Source organism: Carassius auratus, chromosome 40 (genome assembly GCF_003368295.1).
Source record: "Carassius auratus strain Wakin chromosome 40, ASM336829v1, whole genome shotgun sequence".
NCBI lineage: Eukaryota > Metazoa > Chordata > Actinopteri > Cypriniformes > Cyprinidae > Carassius > Carassius auratus.
The window spans coordinates 10,863,219-10,884,938 of NC_039282.1; the positions used below are offsets into that span (position 1 = coordinate 10,863,219).

A 21,720-nucleotide genomic window follows, 5' to 3' on the forward strand; every position below is an offset into this window, starting at 1 on the left:
TTTATATTTTTGCCCAACTTAAATTGAAATGAATTAGTTAAAATATTGTAGACACATGACATCTTCACTTGACTTGACATTATATATATATATATATATATATATATATATATATATATATATATATATATATATATATATATATATATATTAATAATAAATTTAAAAAAAATTATTTTAAAAATAAATTATAAATAATAAAATCAAATGAACAACCAAATTTAAGTGTCACTAAACATTCCTACAGGTTCTATTAAATGGTAAGAAATTGATTCCGCGATAAAGTTTCCTACAACAACAACAACAACAACAAAAAGAGATTAAAGATTTTACAATTAATTTTTGGAGTCAACAAATAATTATATTCCCATACTGAGTTCAAAATGAAACTTTCGTTTATCTTTCAAAGTTAAGCCTATTTTTATCTACACTAACTCAAAACTATAAACCATGTAAACAGTAAAATATATTTCTATAATATTGTTAAATGTGTGACTTTCCTTGTTACTGTGCATTTTTCCTTCGATTTGAAAAACGATTGGACAACGAATCATGGCTCTCCTTTCAGACAAGGGACTCACTTCAATGGCAGGTGCTAATTGGATGGCATGTCTCGCGTAATAGCTCGCGTAATAGGTAAGAGGGGCCCCTCGCTCTCCATTTTGGCTCAAAGCCTCCGTAGACTGTCACTATCTTTTTACAGTATCGTGTAGCCGTAATGGCGCTAGCTTCCACATGCACTAAGGGCCTGTTTATTATGGCTGAAGCTCCGTCTCTTCCTCTCATCTGCTGATTGGCTGTGCCATTTCAGAAGCGAAACGCGATTGGTTCAGAGACCCGTCAATCGGACGAGCAATAGACGGGTACCCAAGACAGCAGGGTTGCGCGTGTGCCTTCCCAGGTCCTGGCAGCACCATCCGGCGAGGGGGCGAGGACGCTGGCCGCCTGTTTTATGACTGCGAGGAACACTGGATGTTTTTATTTTGATTTCTGCTTCACTGGATATACGTGCCCACGATTTTGAGCGCGAGAAAGCGGCACGCCGGTGAACGAGCAAAACGTTATCGATGGGGAAAATAAGTTGAAAGCTTCGGAAGAATGTTTTCCTTGTTCCAGGAAAACGGATTGCTCTGTTGAGCTGTGTGATGGGTGTTTCGAAGGGATTTTGACATTTGGAGAGGATCTGGGGCTATCCATCTACAGCTTGAGCGCAACTGAAAGCGGCAACAGAGCGCCATACTGCAAAACAAGCTTCCCGGGTCGATACAGTGTAGCAGTGTTTTCGCCGGGGAGAAGTGCGCGTTTAATGTGAATGTAAACAAGTAAGCTGGCGAGCAAGTACCAAATCAGCAACGGTGGCCTGATTGAGATCCACGCAACTTCTGCAAACTGCATGCAGCCCTGGCGGTGGAAACGGGGCTGGATGTGCCCAAGATGGCAAATATGAAGAAATCTATAAGATGAATGTTGCATTTCCCCCGTAACTTGTACTGTTCACCTAATTTCCATTTCCATACAAGCACGAGTTTCGAGCGAAGCAAGGTGCTCCTCGTGCCTCCAACATGAGGAGGTTTAAGGCCGTGCGGAATTGATTTAGTATGGGGGGAACGTGTTATTTTGATTTGATCTCTCTCTCCTTTTTTACTTTTCTTTTGTTTACCCTCCGAGAGAGGTTTCTTGGCTGTCCGAGATTGTTATTTTGCTAGTTTGGAACGTATAACGCGAAAGATCCTCTGAAGTAGGTCAGATCAAAGCTGGAGAGTTGTTAGTATGACACCTTTTCACACTCATCTTTATGTATGGCGGACATTTCTGCTTTGATTTGACCCGTCGTTTGCCTCGATGACAGCCAAATGAGAGTTTGACATCTTGGCAGCCTCCCTCTCCATCTCGTTCGCCTCTTTGTTTTATTTTTCCACCTCTCATTTCGGGCTGTTGAGTGAGTGAATGGCTCTGTGCGGAACGACGGCTTCCAGTGCCGCGAAAATGATGGCTGCGTACAACGGCGGCACCGCGGCAGTGGCGGCACATCACCCGCACCATCACCACCAGCTGCCTCATCTCCCACCACCCGCTCACCTCCACCACCATCACCACCCGGGCCAGCATCACCTCCAGCACCCCGGCTCGGCCGCCGCCGTGCACCCCGTGCAGCAGCACGCTTCCACGGCCGCGGCCGCTGCTGCTGCCGCCGCGGCGGCGGTGATGCTGAACCCGAGCCAGCAGCAGTCGTACTTCCCCTCGCCCGCTCCTGGACAAGCTCCGGGGCCGGCGGCCGCTGCAGCCCCAGCGCAAGTTCAAGCCGCCGCCGCGGCCGCTGTGAAGGCGCATCATCACCACCACCACCAGCACTCACATCACTTACAACAACAGCTGGATATAGAGCCGGACAGACCGATCGGATACGGAGCTTTCGGTGTGGTTTGGTAAGCGTTTAAATACCATTCTAACAACTTCTGCAAGTGAATGTTGGAAATGAGCACGTGACTTTGAACGCAATCATTTTAATGCAAATTTAATTTAACAAATAAAGACACTTTTGGGATGCATAATTAAAATAGTAATCATTCTCATGAGAGGCAGTCCCAAAATTTTCTAGTCAAAAAAGCTGTTATTCCACACAGATCTGGTCTCCCCCTCATGGGTGCCCCATGCCAATGTCACATGACCAACTGTGGCATGCTTTTGACTGCCACAAATAAAGTCAATAAAAATGTTTACTCAACTCGATGAAATAAAAACAAACAAACAAACAAACAAAAAAACGTCCTACTATTTTTATAAGATCGCAATGGTTCATATGGGAACTTGTAGGTTGCTAGAAGAAAAAAGCAAAACATACGCATCACAATCCACCCCAACTCCATCTCTAATCCAAGCTGAATATGTGAAAAATACAAATTAGTTTATAAGAACTAAACATAAATATTTTCGCCATGAGAGTGTTGGTTTAATAGAAAAAAGTGCTTTACAAAGAATAAACATTAAAGTACCAACAGCAAAGAAGTGATGGGATGGATCAGCGTGTTAATGATCCGTCAAACAGAAGAAGTGGGTATAAAGCGTATAAACAGACAGTCGACCCATTGCAAGAAGGAAGAACAAGCTAAACCTAAACCAAGACTTACTGAGTGCACCGTTGAAGGTGTTTCACCTGTCAGGCTTGTTGGGAGGGAAAGGTACTGTATTTTTAGATTGATGTGTGACAGTTCAAGGGGAATGAGGAACAGCTTTTTGCAAATAATTTTTATGATGTACACTAAGGGAACATCGCTGTGCTTAAGGGATAAGCCTAAAATAACTTTGTTTAATACTTAAATGTCAAATGTCAGTTTGAGTGTCTTGAGAATAGTTCCTAACCCGGGTGTTAGCAATAGACACTGAACTTTAGGTTGAGTGTGTGGTTGTATCTTATATATATATATATATATATATATATATATATATATATATATATATATATATATAAAATGCAGTTACATTGTCAAGTGCCTAGTAAATAACTTGGATATATCCAGTTGGTTGCTTATTAAAAAGTTTATTTCAGCTGCAATTAAACCAGTTCATAACGATGCATCTCCAGTGGAGTACAATTCAGACCAAAGATGAAAAGTTGAATAATATGTGTAATACTTGAAGGAAGGAGAGAGTGCATGTTCTCAGAATTGAGTTTGTAACTCAGAGGAAATGCAATATCCTTTTAAGCACACACCCTCCTGTCTTGTAAAAAATTCAGTCATGGCTTCTGTTCAGAGGTTAATTTCTTGGGAGAGCAATGTATTAAACGCGATAGACTTAGCTATAAATTAACAAAATGAAGTGGACAGTTTTCATTCATGTTAGTTCTGTTTGTACATGTTCTACCATAGGCTCTGTGTACGTTCATGCATAAAGGAATCATCTGTAACTTGTGTCTTTAGAGGGGCCACAAAACTAGGGAATCTTTCACCGACAGTCATCCTGCCTACCTCCACCCATGTAATCTTAGCCTGACCTTTCCTCAAAATCGCTTCCTGTTGCTCATTGTCTGCTTTTAATCTGCACTGTTGCCTGCTGGTATATTTATAGCTGTCCTCCAGAGGCACGGTCATAGAGGAATAATCATATAGGGTTTATACCCTCTGAAAGGGGGGTGAACAGAACTTAATTAAAAAGAGTTCACCAAAAAAATGACAATTCTGGTTTCTGCTATCTGTAGCTGTCATGTTACAGATAATACTAAAAAATTTGACTTTCAGTGCATAAGTGCTTAAATTTCACTATGCTATGTAAGTTATTGTTTGGTTTGAGAAGACTTAAAATAAAGTCATATGGACATATTTATACTTTACGGTGCTTTTGCACACTTTTTGGAACAGCAACAAGCAGTGTATCATTAGAAAAATGTCAATATTGATACCGATACCTTGACTTCGATACCAGTTCCTGTTGGTGCCATGTAAATAGCGAATCCGCCATGGTGTGAGCACAACTGACCTTTTAAAGGGAATGGGAGATGAGACTCTGATTGGTTTATTGCACGTTATGCCCAAAACACACCCATGACTCATTAAGAGAATAGGTACAACCTTTTTGACCATGCACTGGCGCACAAACCTTTTTTTCAGTCATTAAATTTGGACACGCCCTAAGGACCATGCGCTTAGATCGTTAGATAGTGCTTAGATCGTTAAACTATGGCCCAAAGACTCGTCTCCTGAGCCACTGCACAAAGAAAACAATGTAGCCAACACAATACATCGTTGCAAGTAGTTTTAATAAAGTTTAAATAGGCTAGTTTTCAGTTTCCACATGCTTTAGGTTACATTTATACTAGTGCGTTTTTATTTTAAAACGTGTATCTTAGACAGAATCATTATTTTTATACATTTTCCACTTATTTACTAATGAGCATCTGCCCTGTCTCCTACATCCATTATACTTCCATGCTCAATTATGTACATAAAAAAAAAAAACTGAAAAACATATATACCGATAAAACATGAAGACAATAAACATATGATTCCGACATTATGTGATTTTCATGAGATTCTGCCTACTTTCATATTAATACAAGCTGTTAACATGAGAAATGCTTGATGTAAAAGGCTACGAATAGCATATTTCAGCAACATTATATGGCCAAAACACACATTAGATCGTTATCGTAAGTTATTACAAACACTCTATGGTGTAAACTAGTAGGTGTGTTCCACATCAAAGTCATAATTGGTGTATGACATCAAAGACGGCTCTGTATAATTTTGAATTGCTCTCGCGGTACATTAATGTCAAACACAGATCTGAGCAGCACCGCCTCAAGTTCAACACACATTGTTTTTCCTTGATGCCTCACCAGAGCCAATCACCAGCACTTGATTTAGACACATGCATGCTCCATGCTTATTGGCTCACTAAGGTTGACGTGATTAACCCCTTAGGTATCGAAATTTGGTACTGAACAAGACATTTTTTGATGCTCGATGGTATCGAGGCAATTCGGTCAATGCCTAAAAAGTATCGCGCTCAGTACCTAGACCTAGGAACCAGTATTCTTTAAAATATCTCCTTCTGTGAAGAAAAATATTTAAGTTGAAGTAAATAATTACTGATAATGTATGCTTAGTTAAACTATTTCTTTAAATATATGTAGTATATCTATACATCACCGGAAGTTAAGAGGAAATTAACCCACCTATTATTGCAGATAACTTAAGTACTTCAAACATGTTCGACTAAATTAAACAGTGAAAATAACAAGGCTCCAACATTTTTATTGAGTTTCAGTCTCAGGTGTGGTTTGTGTGTTGTTTACGATTATGATTATCGTTAAATAAGATAAAATACAATTCTGGTATAACCAAATATAACCACATTTATTTTTGTATTAAAAAAAGACATTTTTCATTCAGCTTGTGCTTTTTATATCAATTGTATCACCAAAAATTCAAAGTAAAAGAGGACAAGACTAAGCCTGGTCCCTGTGTTATCTATAAAATGCTGGTTTTGGATGGTGTTGTACATCTTAGTTAGTGCCCTTACAGTCGTACAGCTGCAAAAGTTTAGATAAGTTGGCTTAGGTCCTGCAGCAAAGTATGTGTGTCACATCCTTGGTTTCTTAAGCAGATGTTGTTGGATTTTAATGATCTTTGATACTATACATAATCTAAATTATTTATTTGGCATCTGCTTATTTGCTGGATATTTAGTTTTATTAATGCAAGCACATTGTGCAGTGAATCTGCAAACAGGTTTGGACTGTATCCTGTCCTCAGAATGAAAATGAAAGCAAAATGAAATAAAAATAAAAGAATAAAATTTATGGTTTATGCTAAAGAGACCCTGTGTGCTAAGCGTTACTTGATCATATAGAAATGAAGTGCAAACTGCTGAGTCTGATGCTTACTGGGAAAAAAAACAAAACCTATCTGTCATTCATACTCTCCTCTAAACTGTGACTCTAGTATGATTTTAAAAGCATGGAGTGCTTGTGTGGAGGACATAATGGCATAACAGTCTTTGTCTTGGTGCTCAGCCAAAAAGTTTATTTTGAAACCTATTGACCCGCATGTACTGTTTACGCTTGTAGTTTGAGATTTGACTCATAGTGTATGTGAACAAAGTTACGGGAAACAGGAGCGCTAAATGCTAACCGCTGTCATTTTAGAAGGCTTCAGTTGACTGTGATGCCTCATTTGTGGGTTCTGGGAATTCCATGTGTGTCCTGTATTATGTTTTGCGTGGATTATTAATGTGACATTGTAATCAAGGTTTAGGATGCAGTTGTGATCCCTTTAATAACTTTTACATTTACACATTTGACATTTTTGTAATTAATATATGCTTTTATAAAAAGCAACTTCCATTGCATTCAAAGTACACATTTATCAGTTCTTGCTTTCCTTGCCATTTTTAGAGCCACGCTTTACTATTTGAGCTATAGGAAGGCACTTGCACTGAAATTTCTCCAACTGCTCCCTAATTCTGAAATAAGCACACTACCCAGGGAGTAAGACATTTTTAGGGCTGTCTCACTGCAAAGTTATTTTACCATAACTGATATACTGTTATATATATATTTTTAAAATAAATATTTTGAATTATTTTCTATTTGTATATTTTCTGTTTTCATTTGGACTTTAGTTACTTTTTAGTCAATTTGTTTGTCATTTTTATTAGTTGTTTATTTATTGTATACTTATCGTTTTTATTATTATTTTTTAATTTAGTTTGATATTTTAGTGCTTCAACTTATACTAAAAAAGATTGAAGTTTACTGTTTTTATGTTTTATTTCAGTTGAGTTTTTTTTTTTCTTATGATTTTAATTTTAGTTAACAATAACTTCTAGTCTCACTATCGAAACTGTTACAGTAAAGCTGAAATTTTAAACCGTAGAAATTCCTAGCAAGCACTGTCAAAAATAGTGATCAGGTTAAAATAATCCCTCTTAATTTATTTATTTATTTTTAATTATATTCTGCAGTTGTATTTTTGTTGTTGTTTTTTACATATTCCTTGAATATGGAATAGTTGTTTTGCTTAATAAAAATGGAGGCCATGTACATTTTTTGCACTGTCACTTTACTTTTTAACAACTGATTGACATTTATTACAAATTATTGACATTTTATCCAGCAATGTTATTGCTGTATTTAATGTATGCCCAGCTATATTTAATTAATGTCATTGCATGCAGGTAATGGTAATGTCTTTTTTGTGAATCAAGGCCCTTGCTAGTCCTCAAAAGATATGCTGATTCATGACACGGGGAACTAGGGAGTGGAATGACTCAGACAGCAGGTCTGTTGCCAACAGTTTGCTCATATTTATATTAACAATACAACTCATAAAACCCGATTTGGCCTGTTCAACCTGTGTCACACAGGCCTCCTGCTACTCAAACCGGATCCAAAAACAGAGACCTACTAGATAACAATAATCTCTGTCTCCATCTTAATCACAGCCCTCATGACTTACTTGTATTTACGCATGCAGCCTCCATCCATGAGCTGACACATGCCAGACACATGCATTCTTATGGCATGTGTCCTGTATAATAGGCTATTGTTTGTCATTGGGTTTAGTTGATTTTCAAACTGTGTAGTTCTGCCAGTTTTCTGTAGTATTTAGTTCAGCTAAAGGAGCAATGGGTTGAAATGCATTTCTCAACTGTTCCCCCATTGGCCCCTGTCTCTTAGGGAAGAGGCATTACTCTGCACAGGAATATAGTCTTTGCTGCACATTAAAGTGTCATTCGAGTCTGTTGCATTCCCACTTTGATCTCTGTTAGCGTGGTCACAGACAGCTTGATGTCTTGCAGAATGGTGCACCAAAAAATATGCAAAGTCTCCTCTTTTTGTGGACTGGTGAAACTTCTGCATTCTGAGAAGCATCACATAACATGACACTTATTTTCTAAGTGCATTAGTTTGAATGAATGGGACAGACAAAATGTGATTTTTCGAATTATATTAAGGCTTGAGTTTTAAAAGATGGGTGATCAATTTACGTTTGCATAGAGTCCAAATCTCTGAAGATCTCGGAGTTTTCTTAAAGCACATATGAAGTTGAGTTTTGGGAGAGCTAGTGGTAGCTGCTATTGATGTAATCACTCATTTATTCTTGTCTCCATTGTAAATGTAAAATTTAAATGAAATTTGAATGATTCAATTTAATGCGTTTTCTTTGTTGGGAGAGGAACCTCATATCTTCCTCAGTAGTCTCCCTGAAATGAAAATGAAGTAATTTAGCTGCTGATCAAACATGCTTTAAACATTATAATATTAAACAGGATTTGTCATGCAGAGTGTGTTTCTTCCCAGTGTGATGAACGGCATGATTGAACCTGAAAGTTTTTTGAGTCTAATAATGTCTTAATTAGTCAGATGTGATCATTTATCAGTATCATTTATTCCCATAATTGAAAGAGATGATTGTTGAATAGATTAGAAATTTTCACTTTTGCAGCTTTGTGTGTGTGTGTGTGTGTGTGTGTGTGTGTGTGTATATATATATATATATATATATTTATATATATGTGTGTGTGTGTGTGTGTGTGTTTTAGGCATATTATAATGGCAGGCAGCCTGGTGCTTTTATACCCTGAACTTGAAAGGCTCACAGATGGGACAAGTTTCTTTTGTTTTTTAACAACCACAACAGTCAAAAGCAGCTCTTAAGAGGCTCTGGGTTTGGCAGATGCAGAGACCGAGCAGAGAAAATGACTTACCTTTGAAGTGTTGGTTGGTGAAAGTGTGCAGGAGTGTGGACATTAACCCTTCACTCACCTGCCTCTGTCAGCCTAATCGGGGCTGCACTTATGTAGTCATCCTGACAGCACTGCTAAGATTGAGTCAACATCTCTGTTACCTTATGCCTGATGTGTGGGTGAATGTCATGCAAAAGTTGTATTTAAACCCAAAACAAAAAGAAGAAGAAGAAGAAGAAGAAATTCCATTTTACAAAAAAGAAATGTTTTAAAAGGAATAGAATGCAATTTTGCTAAACATTTACTCACCCTCATGCCATTCAGGATGTAGATGAGTTTGTTTCGTTACCGATTTGGAAAAATGTAAAATTACATCACTTGCTCACCAGACCTTTGCAGTGAATGGGTGCCGTCAGAATGAGAGCCCAAACAGCTGATAAAAACAGTGCAATAATTCATGAATAATCCACATGACTCCAGTCCATCAAATGACACTTAATTTCATCAAGGTATTTTAACTTTAAACCTATGCTTCTGGCCAAAATACATAATCCATATTAATGCTTCCGCCAGTGAAAAAACAAAACAAAACAGAAACAGTGATTGATCTGTGCCTATTTCTCTGCTGATTCAGTTGAGGTGACTTTTTCACAGTATTATGGATAGTGAACTTCTAAAGTTTAGACATCTGTCTAAAGTGAAAACTACCTTGATGGATTTGTTTATGAAGACATGAAGTCATTTTATGGATTATTGTGATGTCTTATCAGCCGTCTGCACTCTCATTCTGACGGCACCCATAAATTGCAGAGGATCCGTTGGTGAGCAAGTGATGAAATGATAAATTTGTCCAAATCTGTTCCAGTGAAGAAACAAACTCATCGACATCTTTGATAACCTGGGGCCAAGTAGATGTTCACTTATGAGTGAACAGCTCTTTTAAGACTATTTATTTCACTAAATTCTGTACAATTTCTGCCATTATATATGGATACAACTGTACTTTAAAAATGCGATATTTCTTATTAGTTGATTTTCCAGAAAAATTACACTATACAAAGAGTGCAAATTCATCTGGTTGTGATTTATAGATAAATTACTAAATGAAAATTAAATGTTACTTTCAGTCAGGTCTGTTATAAATAAAGGTCTTTATTAATAGTATATCATCAAGAAAATATTGTCAGTGCATAAAATAATATTAAATACAGTTCAAATTACAGTCCGTGTAAAATTGACTTAATGGTCTGAATTCAGGCTTCGTTTTCCTTATGCATATCACATTTATAATTTCTTTAATCTTGGGGTGAAATATGAGTCAGACGTTCTTAATAGTTTTCGTGAAATTCAGCCATTTCCTCTTCATCTATTCGTCCTCTTTGGCTCATTTTTGGTTCCCACCTCTGTTTCTCTCTCATTACTGATGGAGATTTAACCAGTGATCTTTCAAAGGGGATGTGGTTGTGTATTGTGTGTCTGGTGGAGCAGAGGTCTGACCGGTTTAGCTTTAATACTGTGAAGACCATCTCTTCCTCCGAGGGCAGAACTGTTAATTAAAAAGCCCTCTGCTCAAACTGAACCGTTCCATTTAGAGCCCTGACACTCCTTGCGCTTATTTATAGCTGTCCTATTAGCTGCCCGCTCTCAATTCTGCATAAAAATCTACCTGGATTCCTCTGAAGCATAGTATAGATAAATGTTATAGATGTGGTTTGGATCTCTCTCGGTCATATTTGAATATAGAAACAATATCCACCGAAAGGATGTCTTTAAAACAAGGAATTTGAATATATCTCTGGCCATCTGTCTAGTTTGTTTGCCATCCTTTCAAAACAGATTTGTGAAACACACCCTTAGCTAAACCAGCCCTATTTTTGTACTCTTCAAAATTATATATATTACGATATTGGAAATACAAGACAAATACTATGTCTTATTTTTCTGCAATATATTATTATTATTTTATTTTTATTTTTTAAATGACAAATACTGAAAAAAATTACAATCTTTAGAATTAAGAGGAAAAAAATCTTTGATAGTGTCTCAGTGATATTAAAATAACACTTCTGCATGCATGTAAATGAACACATTGCCATGCTTTACTGGCAGCGCATATATTTATTTCATTAAAGAACAGGAGTTGCAATCTGACTACACATTAAACCATATCAGAATATCAATGTTATTATATCTTGCAGCCCTACTAGGCAGTTTGACCGCAACAGTGGTTGATTTATATGAGGGTCATCCCAGCAAAGCTTTAGGTTCCCAGCAAAACTTTAGGTTACCTGTAAACTAGCTTTAGCTTGCAATTCTGACGTGGACTCATCACATGGAGTGCAAGCGAATGGTTGCTTGACTCAGGCTTGAGTCAGTCAGTGTTTGCCTTAAAACTTTAGTGAGTGTGGTGGCGAGAGGCCACGAATACCCCCACTCAGGCATGACTGTCCTCAGGGCATCACCAACATTATTTTGTGATCCTCACACTTGTTCTGGAGTCCTGCTAGCAGAGATGCTCCAGGGAAAGCAAGAAATAATATCCGGAAGTGTTTATTGGGACTGATGATGGACTGTAGGAAGTTGGGGAATGGATGAAGTTGCCGTTTTGGTGTAATTATCTCTTCACCCATTTCCTCAGCACAACAAACACCACCCTGTTTTTGGCCCTGTCATTGTACAGTTTGATTAGAAGCTCCAGTTTTTCTCGAGCTGCGCCTAGCTGGACTGAGCATGATTGGTTCTTGGTGAAAGCGGGAGGAAGTGGCCAGGGCATCTGCCATTACTGGAACCATCCTCAATAGGAGAGCTGCCTGGATAATAGCATCCATTTATCTAAAGCATGTTTTGGCCTTCCTAACTGGGTTCATAGTGTGATTGAGAGCTTTGTTGTTATCTTGACTGATTTTTCTAAAATTAAATTATCCAAAACCTCACTTCCACACATCACTGCATTATTAGAACACATCGACTGTAGGACTGTATGTGATGTGTGTAGAGATTCTGCTATACCACATATACCACAGTATTCATGTAGTTGACAGTAGCAAGGCATTTGCAAGGTATTTACACACAACAATATTTAAACAGATTCTGTAGTTTATGGTCGGGCTTAAAGGGATAGTAATGAAAATTTGATATGTATCTGCTTACCCCCAGGTAATAAAAAATTTAGGTGACTTTGTTTCTTTAGTAGAACGCGAACAAAGATTTTTTAACACAAACGTTGCAGTCTGTCAGACTTATAATGGAGGTGAATAGGAATTGCAGCTAAAACATAAAAAAAAAAAAATATTTGAAACAGAAATCTTTGGTTTCAAAAATTTTTATTAGAGCACATATTCACATCATTATATTATCTACATCATTCACAAGAGTATAATGTATATCCACATAGAAATATGTGCAGTTAGGACCTACTGTCCTCTTTTTGTTTTTAGAACATACAACAATGGTAAAAGAAGAACAGAATCAACAGATAGACATACTGAGTACAGAAAAAAAAAACTAAATAATCCCTCTTCCCTACCCTACCCAGCCTTATCCTTCCGCCTAAATACTACTATATTATAGTTAGAGGGAAACATTCATTTCCACTGCCTGGCGTGAGATAGTGAATGAGAGGTGACCACACTTTTTCAAAGTGTGGGAGTTTATCCATAAGAATATATTTTATTCTCTCTAAGTGGAGAGTGTTAGTAAGATCACTAAGCCATATCTTTGTGGAGGGTGTTTCTTTATTTTTCCAGTGCATGAGAAGTAGCTTCTTTGCGTTGGTGAGACTATAGGACTGGAAGCATTGTTGGTAGCTGTTTAACCTTTTAATATCGTCTGAAATTCCTAAAATAATAATGAGTGGATTAGGCTCCAGTTGTATTTTGAGTATCCTAGAAATTAAACTGAAGCTGTTAAACCAAAAGATCTTAACCTTGGGACACAGGACGAAGCTGTGAAGCGAAATAGAAATCTTTTGTAGCATTATATGTCTTTACTGCCACTTTTGATCAATGTATTGCATCATTGCTGAATAAAATTAATTTCTTTTTTTTAATTCTTTCTGACCCAGTCAGTAAGAGAAAGTGACGTGACATACAGCCAAGTATGGTGACCCATACTCCGAATTTGTGCTCTGCATTTAACCCATCCGAAGTGCACACACACAGCAGCGAAAACACACTTGTGAACACACACCCGGAGCAGTGGGCGGCCATTTATGCTGCAGTTGGGGGTTCAGTGCCTTGCTCAAGGGCACCTCAGTCGTGGTATTGCCAGCCCGAGACTCAAACCCACAACCTTAGGGTTAGGAGTTAAACTCTCTAACCACTAGGCCACGACATCCCTAATTAGTACTTAACAGTAGTAATTAACAGCAGTAATTAACAGTAGTAAAATATTGCCTTATGAAATGAGTGTGTCATTGTGATCACACTACCCACTGTTAACCACATCCATAAGTCTGAGTTTTGTGAAACCTGTCTAGAATACTAAGTAGTTTGTGTCTAGTTTTCAGTGTAGTCAGAATTCATAGTTCTTTTGGCTGCTTTTCCAACAGTTGGCCTTCACAGCTAAATGGTTTGGATATAAGAACAGAAGTATGCTCATGTTTTAGCCAGATCCTACTGTGAACCCTCATTTCCATTCTGCTTTCAAGGTTGGCATCTGATCTAACCCAGTTAAATAACGTTTTCTCAGTTTTTGACTGTCCTTGTACTATGTCCTGTTAGCAAACTCTCCAAAATGCGATCTGGTTTTGTCTCACCAACTGACCCTCGATGTTGCGAGCGTGAAAGATTGTGAGCGAGTTAAAGTGTCCGGCCGCTCCACCTCAGGGTGTGACTCTGTGCTTTCACTGCCACTGCTATCAGTGTTCAACACATTCTCCTTCATCGTCATTCACAGTTGCCATACACGCAAACACATACCCACTCCAGAGCCTGCACAGATCTAGTAGCTGAGCCTAAGTTTTGGCTGGCACCGGGTCTAACGAGTTCTTGGGGCCTCTGTGAGGAAACGAACCATACAGTTTCAAAGCCAAACAAGACACAATCAGCCTCCGATGATAACCCATCTTTTAGTCTCTTTGCTTTCCCTCTCTCTCCTTTTCCCATGATGCACTAAAATGTTCCAGCAGCAGACTGTGCCTGGTCCATGCTGTCCCTTTTCTCTCCCAAACTCTATTGGCAGTTTGGTTCAGCAAAGTTTATTGCATGCCAGACCTTCCGCAATATTAGTGATCTGATTTATAATTAATATGTATTATTATACATGTTAATTATAAATCTTGAATCTTGTATTATTATTATTATTGATAATAATTATCGATAATAATTAAAAATACTGTTTTTATTATTTGTATTAATATTTAATGGTGAATATTTATACAGATAATTAATGTACTTTTATTTATTGAATTATTGTTATTAGTCAGAATATTTTCTAATATCAGCAAAGCAGTTTTATTATTATTATTATTATTATTATTATTATTATTTCAAAAGATAAATTATATTGAATTGATTCTTGATAATACAAAATTTGTAGTTTATATATTTAATTTAGTTCATTTAATTGATGACGATAATATAATTTTTGTCTAACAATAATAATAATTAAAATTATAGTTATGTTGTTTATTATAAGAATAATGTAAATATATTATATTGTTAAATTATAATTATTAATGATAGTAATTCATTCTTATTATTCTGTTAATACATAATAACAATAATAATAATAAAAATGATAATAATAATGCTTTATCATTAAAATTGTTACCTATTTTAATTATATTCTATTTCAGTTATCATTATAATTAGTAGTAGCAAGATAAGAGACTCCAAAAAGTAGCATATTTTAAATATTTATTTTAAATATTTGTTTACAAAGCCTACAGTAAACATTCATTTAATTTGAGTCCCTTGTAAATAAAAGACGTCTGTTGTATCTTTGTTAAATTAACACCGTAAGTGACATGAACAAAACGTGACTATCATACTCCAGCGTGTACTTTTCTCTCTGTGCTCGTACTCCCCCCACCACCTTCTTTCAACCTGAAAATCCTCTCCAAATTACCGCTGTTGTTAGGATACCATATGGTCGCCTCTCTGATCCTATTTGAATGTGTTTACCTGAGGGCTTGAGTGGGGCTGGAGGATGGGGGGAGGGTGGTGTGTGGAGTCTGAGCAGCTGGAAGGGCACATGCAGGACTTACCCTTGGCCTGGCATGCTGGATACCTCCCACTGTAGGCATGTAAATCCCACAGCAGAGCCGCTGGTTACTGCAGCTTGACCGTGGCCCCTTGGACATTCAACTAGAATCCTTCTAGTTCCACTAATGGGCTCATGGAGGTTTCAAACTTCCGGCTGACTGGAGGAAATGTCTAGATTGCTGGAGAACAGTTCTGATGATAAAAATAGAATAATAAATCCATTATTTTGACGAACCATTTATGAGTCAGTTCTAAGTGATTATTCACCTAAAAATGAAAAATCATCATATACTCTCTTATCATTCCAATCCCTTCTGAATTTCTTTTGTGGAACACTAAAAGAGATGTTAGGTACAGTGTTCACATTGCATTTATTTCTACCACTTAAAAGGATTAACACTGTTCATATAACAACTTGACTCGTGCACTACATTCCACTCCAGTTATGAGATGAGCAAACTGAGATTTCACTATGGGAAAACTTCATGTCCTACTCAGTTGGTCTATGTAAAATGGCACCAGTCGCATACAGGGAGCAGTGAAAGAGCCTCACATGTACTGTAGCACTTTGTATTTAACATCCTCAGAGAGCCACTGTGCATATGCTCACTCACTCTGCCTCCCTGCTCATGAGCTTTGTTTTCTCATCCTCTGGGGTGCTTTGAAGAGAGATGAAATAAAATATTTGATTCTGGTTGGAAGGAACTAAACAAATAACACAGAGTATGGATTAGAGAAGCACTTTCATGTCTCTCTTACTGTTAATGCCCCCCTTAAATGAATACTTCCCCTAAATTTTCCAATGGCACCCAGCCCTCCCTTTGTCTTCCTATGTTTTTCAGCCTTCCGAGCCGGAGGGAGCACAAAAGTGTGGCACTATAATCCATTATATGCCATCTTCCCTTTGGGCCTCCACCGTTTCTTTCTGATCGATTCTGACAGTGCATGTGTGTGTGTGTGAGAGAGAGAGAGAGAGAAAGAGAGAGAAATAGAGAGAGACTGTGTGTGTTTGTCTGTCTGGGTGTGTTTTGTATGTTTTGTATGTTCTGTCTCTGCGTATTCATTTAGTGTTCATTCAGCCTGTTAATAGTTTCAAATTGGGAGTTTCGAAAAAAATTATCATTGAGCGCCTTTGAATAACCAGAAAGGGAAACAACAAAATGTGTAGCTTTTACAGTTTTAACATGAAATATTATTACAAAAGTTATACACCATTAAGGGATGCATAATATATTCGTAGCATATCAGTTACTGTCTAATTTTATATATATATATATATATATATATATATATATATATATATATATATAGAGAGAGAGAGAGAGAGAGAGAGAGAGAGAGAGAGAGAGAGAGAGAGAGATTGGATATACTGTAAATTGAGCAGCTACAGAAAATGAGAAAGGAACATTTACATTATCTAAGAACTGACTTCAGTCTAGCACGAGTTTATTCACTTTAAAAAACACTCCCTTTATAATAATAGAAGCTGTCTACATTGTATGATTGAATAAGACTCCTATACTGCATCGCATGTACATCTGCACATTGTCGTTTCTGATGAGAGAATTTGCGAGAGACAAATCAGTCAGCAAGAGCACGTGCTGAAAAACAAAACTCTGGTGTTTCAGCGATGACTCACCTGAATGCCTCTGATTGGCCATTGCATTCATAAACTCAACGGAATTGTGTGTGATTGGTTATAATGCGCAACACCATAAAAACGCATTCAAGAAATTTGAACAAATAATCCCTAATATTAATTAGATAATAATACTCTCCTTATAATACTATTAATAATAGTTTAAAAAAATAATAATATTAATAGTCTTTATATTGTCAAAGGCATCAGCGAAACACAATACTATTGTTTATCTGCTCAACCCTACAGTGGGCAAAATAAGTTAACTCGGTTTCATGTCAGTTTTGCATAATTCCTTTAAAACGGTTCAAGAGGCAGATGAGCAAAATTAAATTGTTCTCTGTCAGTGTTTAGAATGACACAATTAACATGTTTTCAGAAAGGGCACTTTTGTTTTCCTCACATCTTGTACTTCTGCCACCTCAAATGCAAGATAAAAATATAAACTCGAAAACACCATTTGTTGATTAACTTGAATAGTCATTTAGCAGGTGGCAGCATGGCTGAAGCTTATATACACTCAAAAAAATGATTTTTCAGTTTTGTTCACTTTACCTGAACAATTCATGTTGAATTAATGCCATTTTGGCTGTTTTTCAGTTCAACATGATTGTGTCATGTTAAACTGACTTAAAACTGTCACTCGTTGGTTTAACATAAAGTTTTCATTTTGAAAGAACATGTTTCAATCAAGTACCTCAAAATACGTTTTACACTTCCCATCATGCTTTGCACAGGACTGCATATGGGGAGAGAAAATGTTGAAATAAAGTGTTATTTTATGCAGTTTTTAGTAAAATGTGATAATAAGGAGACTTTTTCATGTCTAATGCTCTATTATGTGGGCATTTTAAAAGACTTTATATTGGTGTATTTTGTGTGAGTTACCATTGTGGTGAAGTGTGGAGCTGGTGGTTGGGTTGAGGACCTGCCAAGTTAGCTAAAATTAAAATGTTGGCAATTTTATCTAGTAGGCAGGACAAAAATGTATATTGTTGACATGGCTTTGTTAGATATATTAGACATGACACAATTAAATGTAGTTAACAGGGCATAATTTTTAGAGTTGGCATGGCAAAATTAGACCTAGTTAACCTGAAAAGATTTTCTCTATTAGGGATGGCAAAACTTTATCTAGTAGGAATAACACTTCTTTTTTTTTTTTAGAAGTCTTGACTAAATTAATTCAAGTATATACAACAAATCATATCAAACAAATTAGATCTTGTTGGAACGATGTAATTCAATTTCGTGGAAAACCTTTCCTTAATTTAATTAAGTTCGTTCAACAATTTTTTTTTTGAGTGATAGTTTCAAGACACGTTTTAACATATTCCAAGAGAACCAAAACATTATTTTTTTTTTTAATAATTTTTCTCTGAGAAAATAGAATTATTCTCCGTAATAAAATTATTGGCATTATTGGAACCGGACAAGACTGTGCAGTATCACTCTCTGTAATCTGTACAGCCTCTTCCCCCTTTTTTTTTTTTTTTTTTTTTTTTTTTTTTTGGTGTTTTGTCAATAAAGATACATTTAATAGTTTCATATAGCTGATTGAAGATTGCAAACTATTTATCTTCTCTTCTCTTTTTATCATTTCTTTCTTTCTCCATTTTTGTGTTCTGTTCAGTTCCTCCTTTTTTCATTTGAGCAATAAGGGAGGGAGGATTGTTTCTTTAATATTTACAACTCTAATACCTTTCTGTAGTTGTGTGCAATCTCTCTTTACACTGGCTGAATGGGTCCCTGGAACAACACGAGTAACGATGAATCAGAGGCTTTTTTGAGAGCTGGGTGCTTCTCGCTACCGTCCAGGCTTCTGTCCCACACACACTTCACTGCCTCAGCCTAACACATCAGTTATGCAGAGACCTGCAACATCTTATTCAAAATTCAAACAATAGAACAAAGATCCAAATCAAGTGAACAGTGCTTTAAGTTTTTTTCAGGTGTCTGACAACAATATCATGAATAGACAAAACAGCAAAAGAATAGAAAACAGAACAAAAGTAATCAAATTTAGAACAAAACTACCTAAATAATTGCTGTAGTCTCCACTGCATGATTATTTTATATAATACATTGCTGATTTGATGCTCAGTTTGCCTATGAAGCAGGTCTGTAATTAAAATTAGCCCTGCCGTTTCTTTCGTGGTTGTTTTTTTCTCTTTTTCACAGTAGGCCTAGTTTTGTTCATGTTCGATTGGCTTATTAAACCTGCAGCAGTTATCCCACCAAGACCATAAATGGTTTTCTGGTTTTCTTGTCAATATTGTGTTTTGATTAATATTAACAACATAATATGCTGCATTTACACCTAATGCACAGATCCAATCATTTAACACTCAGTTTTTTGTACCAATGCACTTGTATTTTAACAAGTAGAGGAATGTATCTGATTACAATTCTTTTGTGATTTAACTTGCACTGTACTGCACTGCGCTGTCAACACAATATCAGAACCCCATGTTTGACTGCTAGCAGTTTTTCATGGACAGACAGCTGTAGTAGTGGGATGGGGACTTAAGTAGGTCTAAAGTACTTCAAATCTCTCTAAATGAAAGTACCTGCTTTAAATTACTGATATTCTAGATGTAATATTTCTTTAAACCAAAGCCATTGCAAACCACCAGTTCCTCGCATGACAGACAGTGTAAATCTGAATACAACCTTCCTCCAAATCACTTAACATTGTGTTGCTCTGTGGTAAAATTGAGGCTGAAATGCGTAAATGTACTGAGAATGGATTGTGAGTCAGGGTTTTGACTTTTTTTTTTAGCGGTTGGCTAACATGCTGCAGGCATGTGCTCAGGATTGAATCCAGCCTTCAACATGTCATATTTCCTCTTTCTATGAAGTAACATAAATGAACTGAGGCCAAGGTAGTAAGATTGGAAAGCTGCAAATAATTTATGCTTATTCCATGAACATTTGATTTGAGTTTGTTGCCTGTGTGAGAGAATACATAAATCTTCAGTAATCCCATCTTCTCATTTCTGTCGTGACTCACTTCTTTTTAATATTCTGTATCTGCCACCTAAATTACCTCTTTAATCAGATTTATAGCCAGATTAGATTTGAGAAAATGAGTCTGTGAGAACGATAGAATGCCCCCCCACCCCACCCCATTCTATTGTGTAACACTTTTAATTTCCCAAATAACTATTAATTGACCTAAATCTACAACCATCCAGCAAACGATTTGTCAAACCCACAAGCCAAATTCTAGAACCCCTGTTTAAATAGTGGAGGATTGTGGGACTGATGCACTAATGTGTGTGCAATCTGTGAATGGGTCCCGGCTCATTCAGATCCGCGGCAAATCAATTTCTGTTTCTCTTGTGTCAGTGATATTTGAAAGGCTTACATTATATCCAGATTGTGTGTTATTGGGTAGCAAGTGACAATGTGACATGCTGTCCTTCATCTAAAGCTATTTTAAACTAATTTTCAGTTCATTTAAATATTCGTCATGCAGTTTCCAGAGTATATCTAATAATTTTACTGGGATGCAAGCAGTGTTGCAATTTAGCAATTTCTTGTTAAATTTAGCAACTTTTCAGTATACCCTAGCAACTTTTTCTTCCAAAAGCACCTAGCAACACATTTAGCTATTTAAAATTTTATTTGACTACTTTTAGGAACTTTTGCGAAGTAACTCAAACAATAAAAATATACACATTTTCCATCTAAATCTCACAAAAAGAGGAAACCAGAGATGTCTAGCAGTAAACACATAACATAAATTAAGTTGTTGTTATTTGCAATTGTTTAATTTGATAAAAATAATAATAATTGATGTAGTGACAATTTTGTGTGTTATGTAATGATGTCATTGCGCAATGTCATCACAATATCATTTAGCAACTTTTTTGCAACGAATTGACCTTCCTTTAGCAACTTCCCCTGAAATTTAGTGGGCAACACTGGTTGCAAGACACCCCATTATAAGGTTGCATGATTAATCGAATGTGATCGTCATTTAGCTATGCAAAACCACATTCATAATCGCAGACCGATTGAATCGCATGATTATAATATTGAAGAAATCATTCTGTGATTATGAAAGTTGTTTGCGCAGCTTGTCAGTGAACTACAGTAAATGCTGCTCCATCTGAAAGCATGTGATGGAGATTTACTACTGATCACATAACCGGCTTTACTGACAAGATGCACATGACAATCGTAGCTTTTGCCTAATCTCGATTGTGACTTAATTTTGAGTAATTGTGCAGCCCTAATCTCTGGTCCCACTTTCTGTCCAAGTTAAATGTACAGTATTCTTTATACACACACACACACACACACACACACACACACACACACACACACACACACACACATATATATATATATTATATTTGTCTATTTATAATATAGTAAAAAAAAGTATTTGTGTGTCTATATACACACAATAAAAATATTTAAAAAGGTGAAGCTTATGCCTTACATCGAAGGGATTTTAAGATCATAAATCATATAGAATATTATACAATGTTTATGGATATATGCAAGGGATGGTGCATGATTTTAATACGTGACATGGAGAGCCATCCAACATGCTTATACCACAATAATTTGCCAGCACTGACAAGTTAAAGCTGTTAATGATGTTTGCAGTGCAATATTGGATTGGAAGGGTAGAAATGACGGTTATTTTCATAAGTTTCGTTTCATTAGCTC

At 36.6% G+C, this 21,720-nt stretch overlaps 1 protein-coding gene across 1 annotated transcript in view; it reads left to right on the top strand.

The window, feature by feature from the left end:
- Positions 1-718: 718 nt before the first annotated feature.
- LOC113058569 (serine/threonine-protein kinase NLK-like) overlaps positions 719-21,720 on the top strand; it is a 60,032-nt gene continuing 39,030 nt past the window's right edge. Inside the window, exon 1 of the mRNA XM_026226576.1 lies at positions 719-2,426. Within this exon, the coding sequence (XP_026082361.1) occupies positions 1,948-2,426 (479 nt within the window). The 5' untranslated portion in view covers positions 719-1,947. The remainder of the gene's footprint in view (positions 2,427-21,720) is intronic.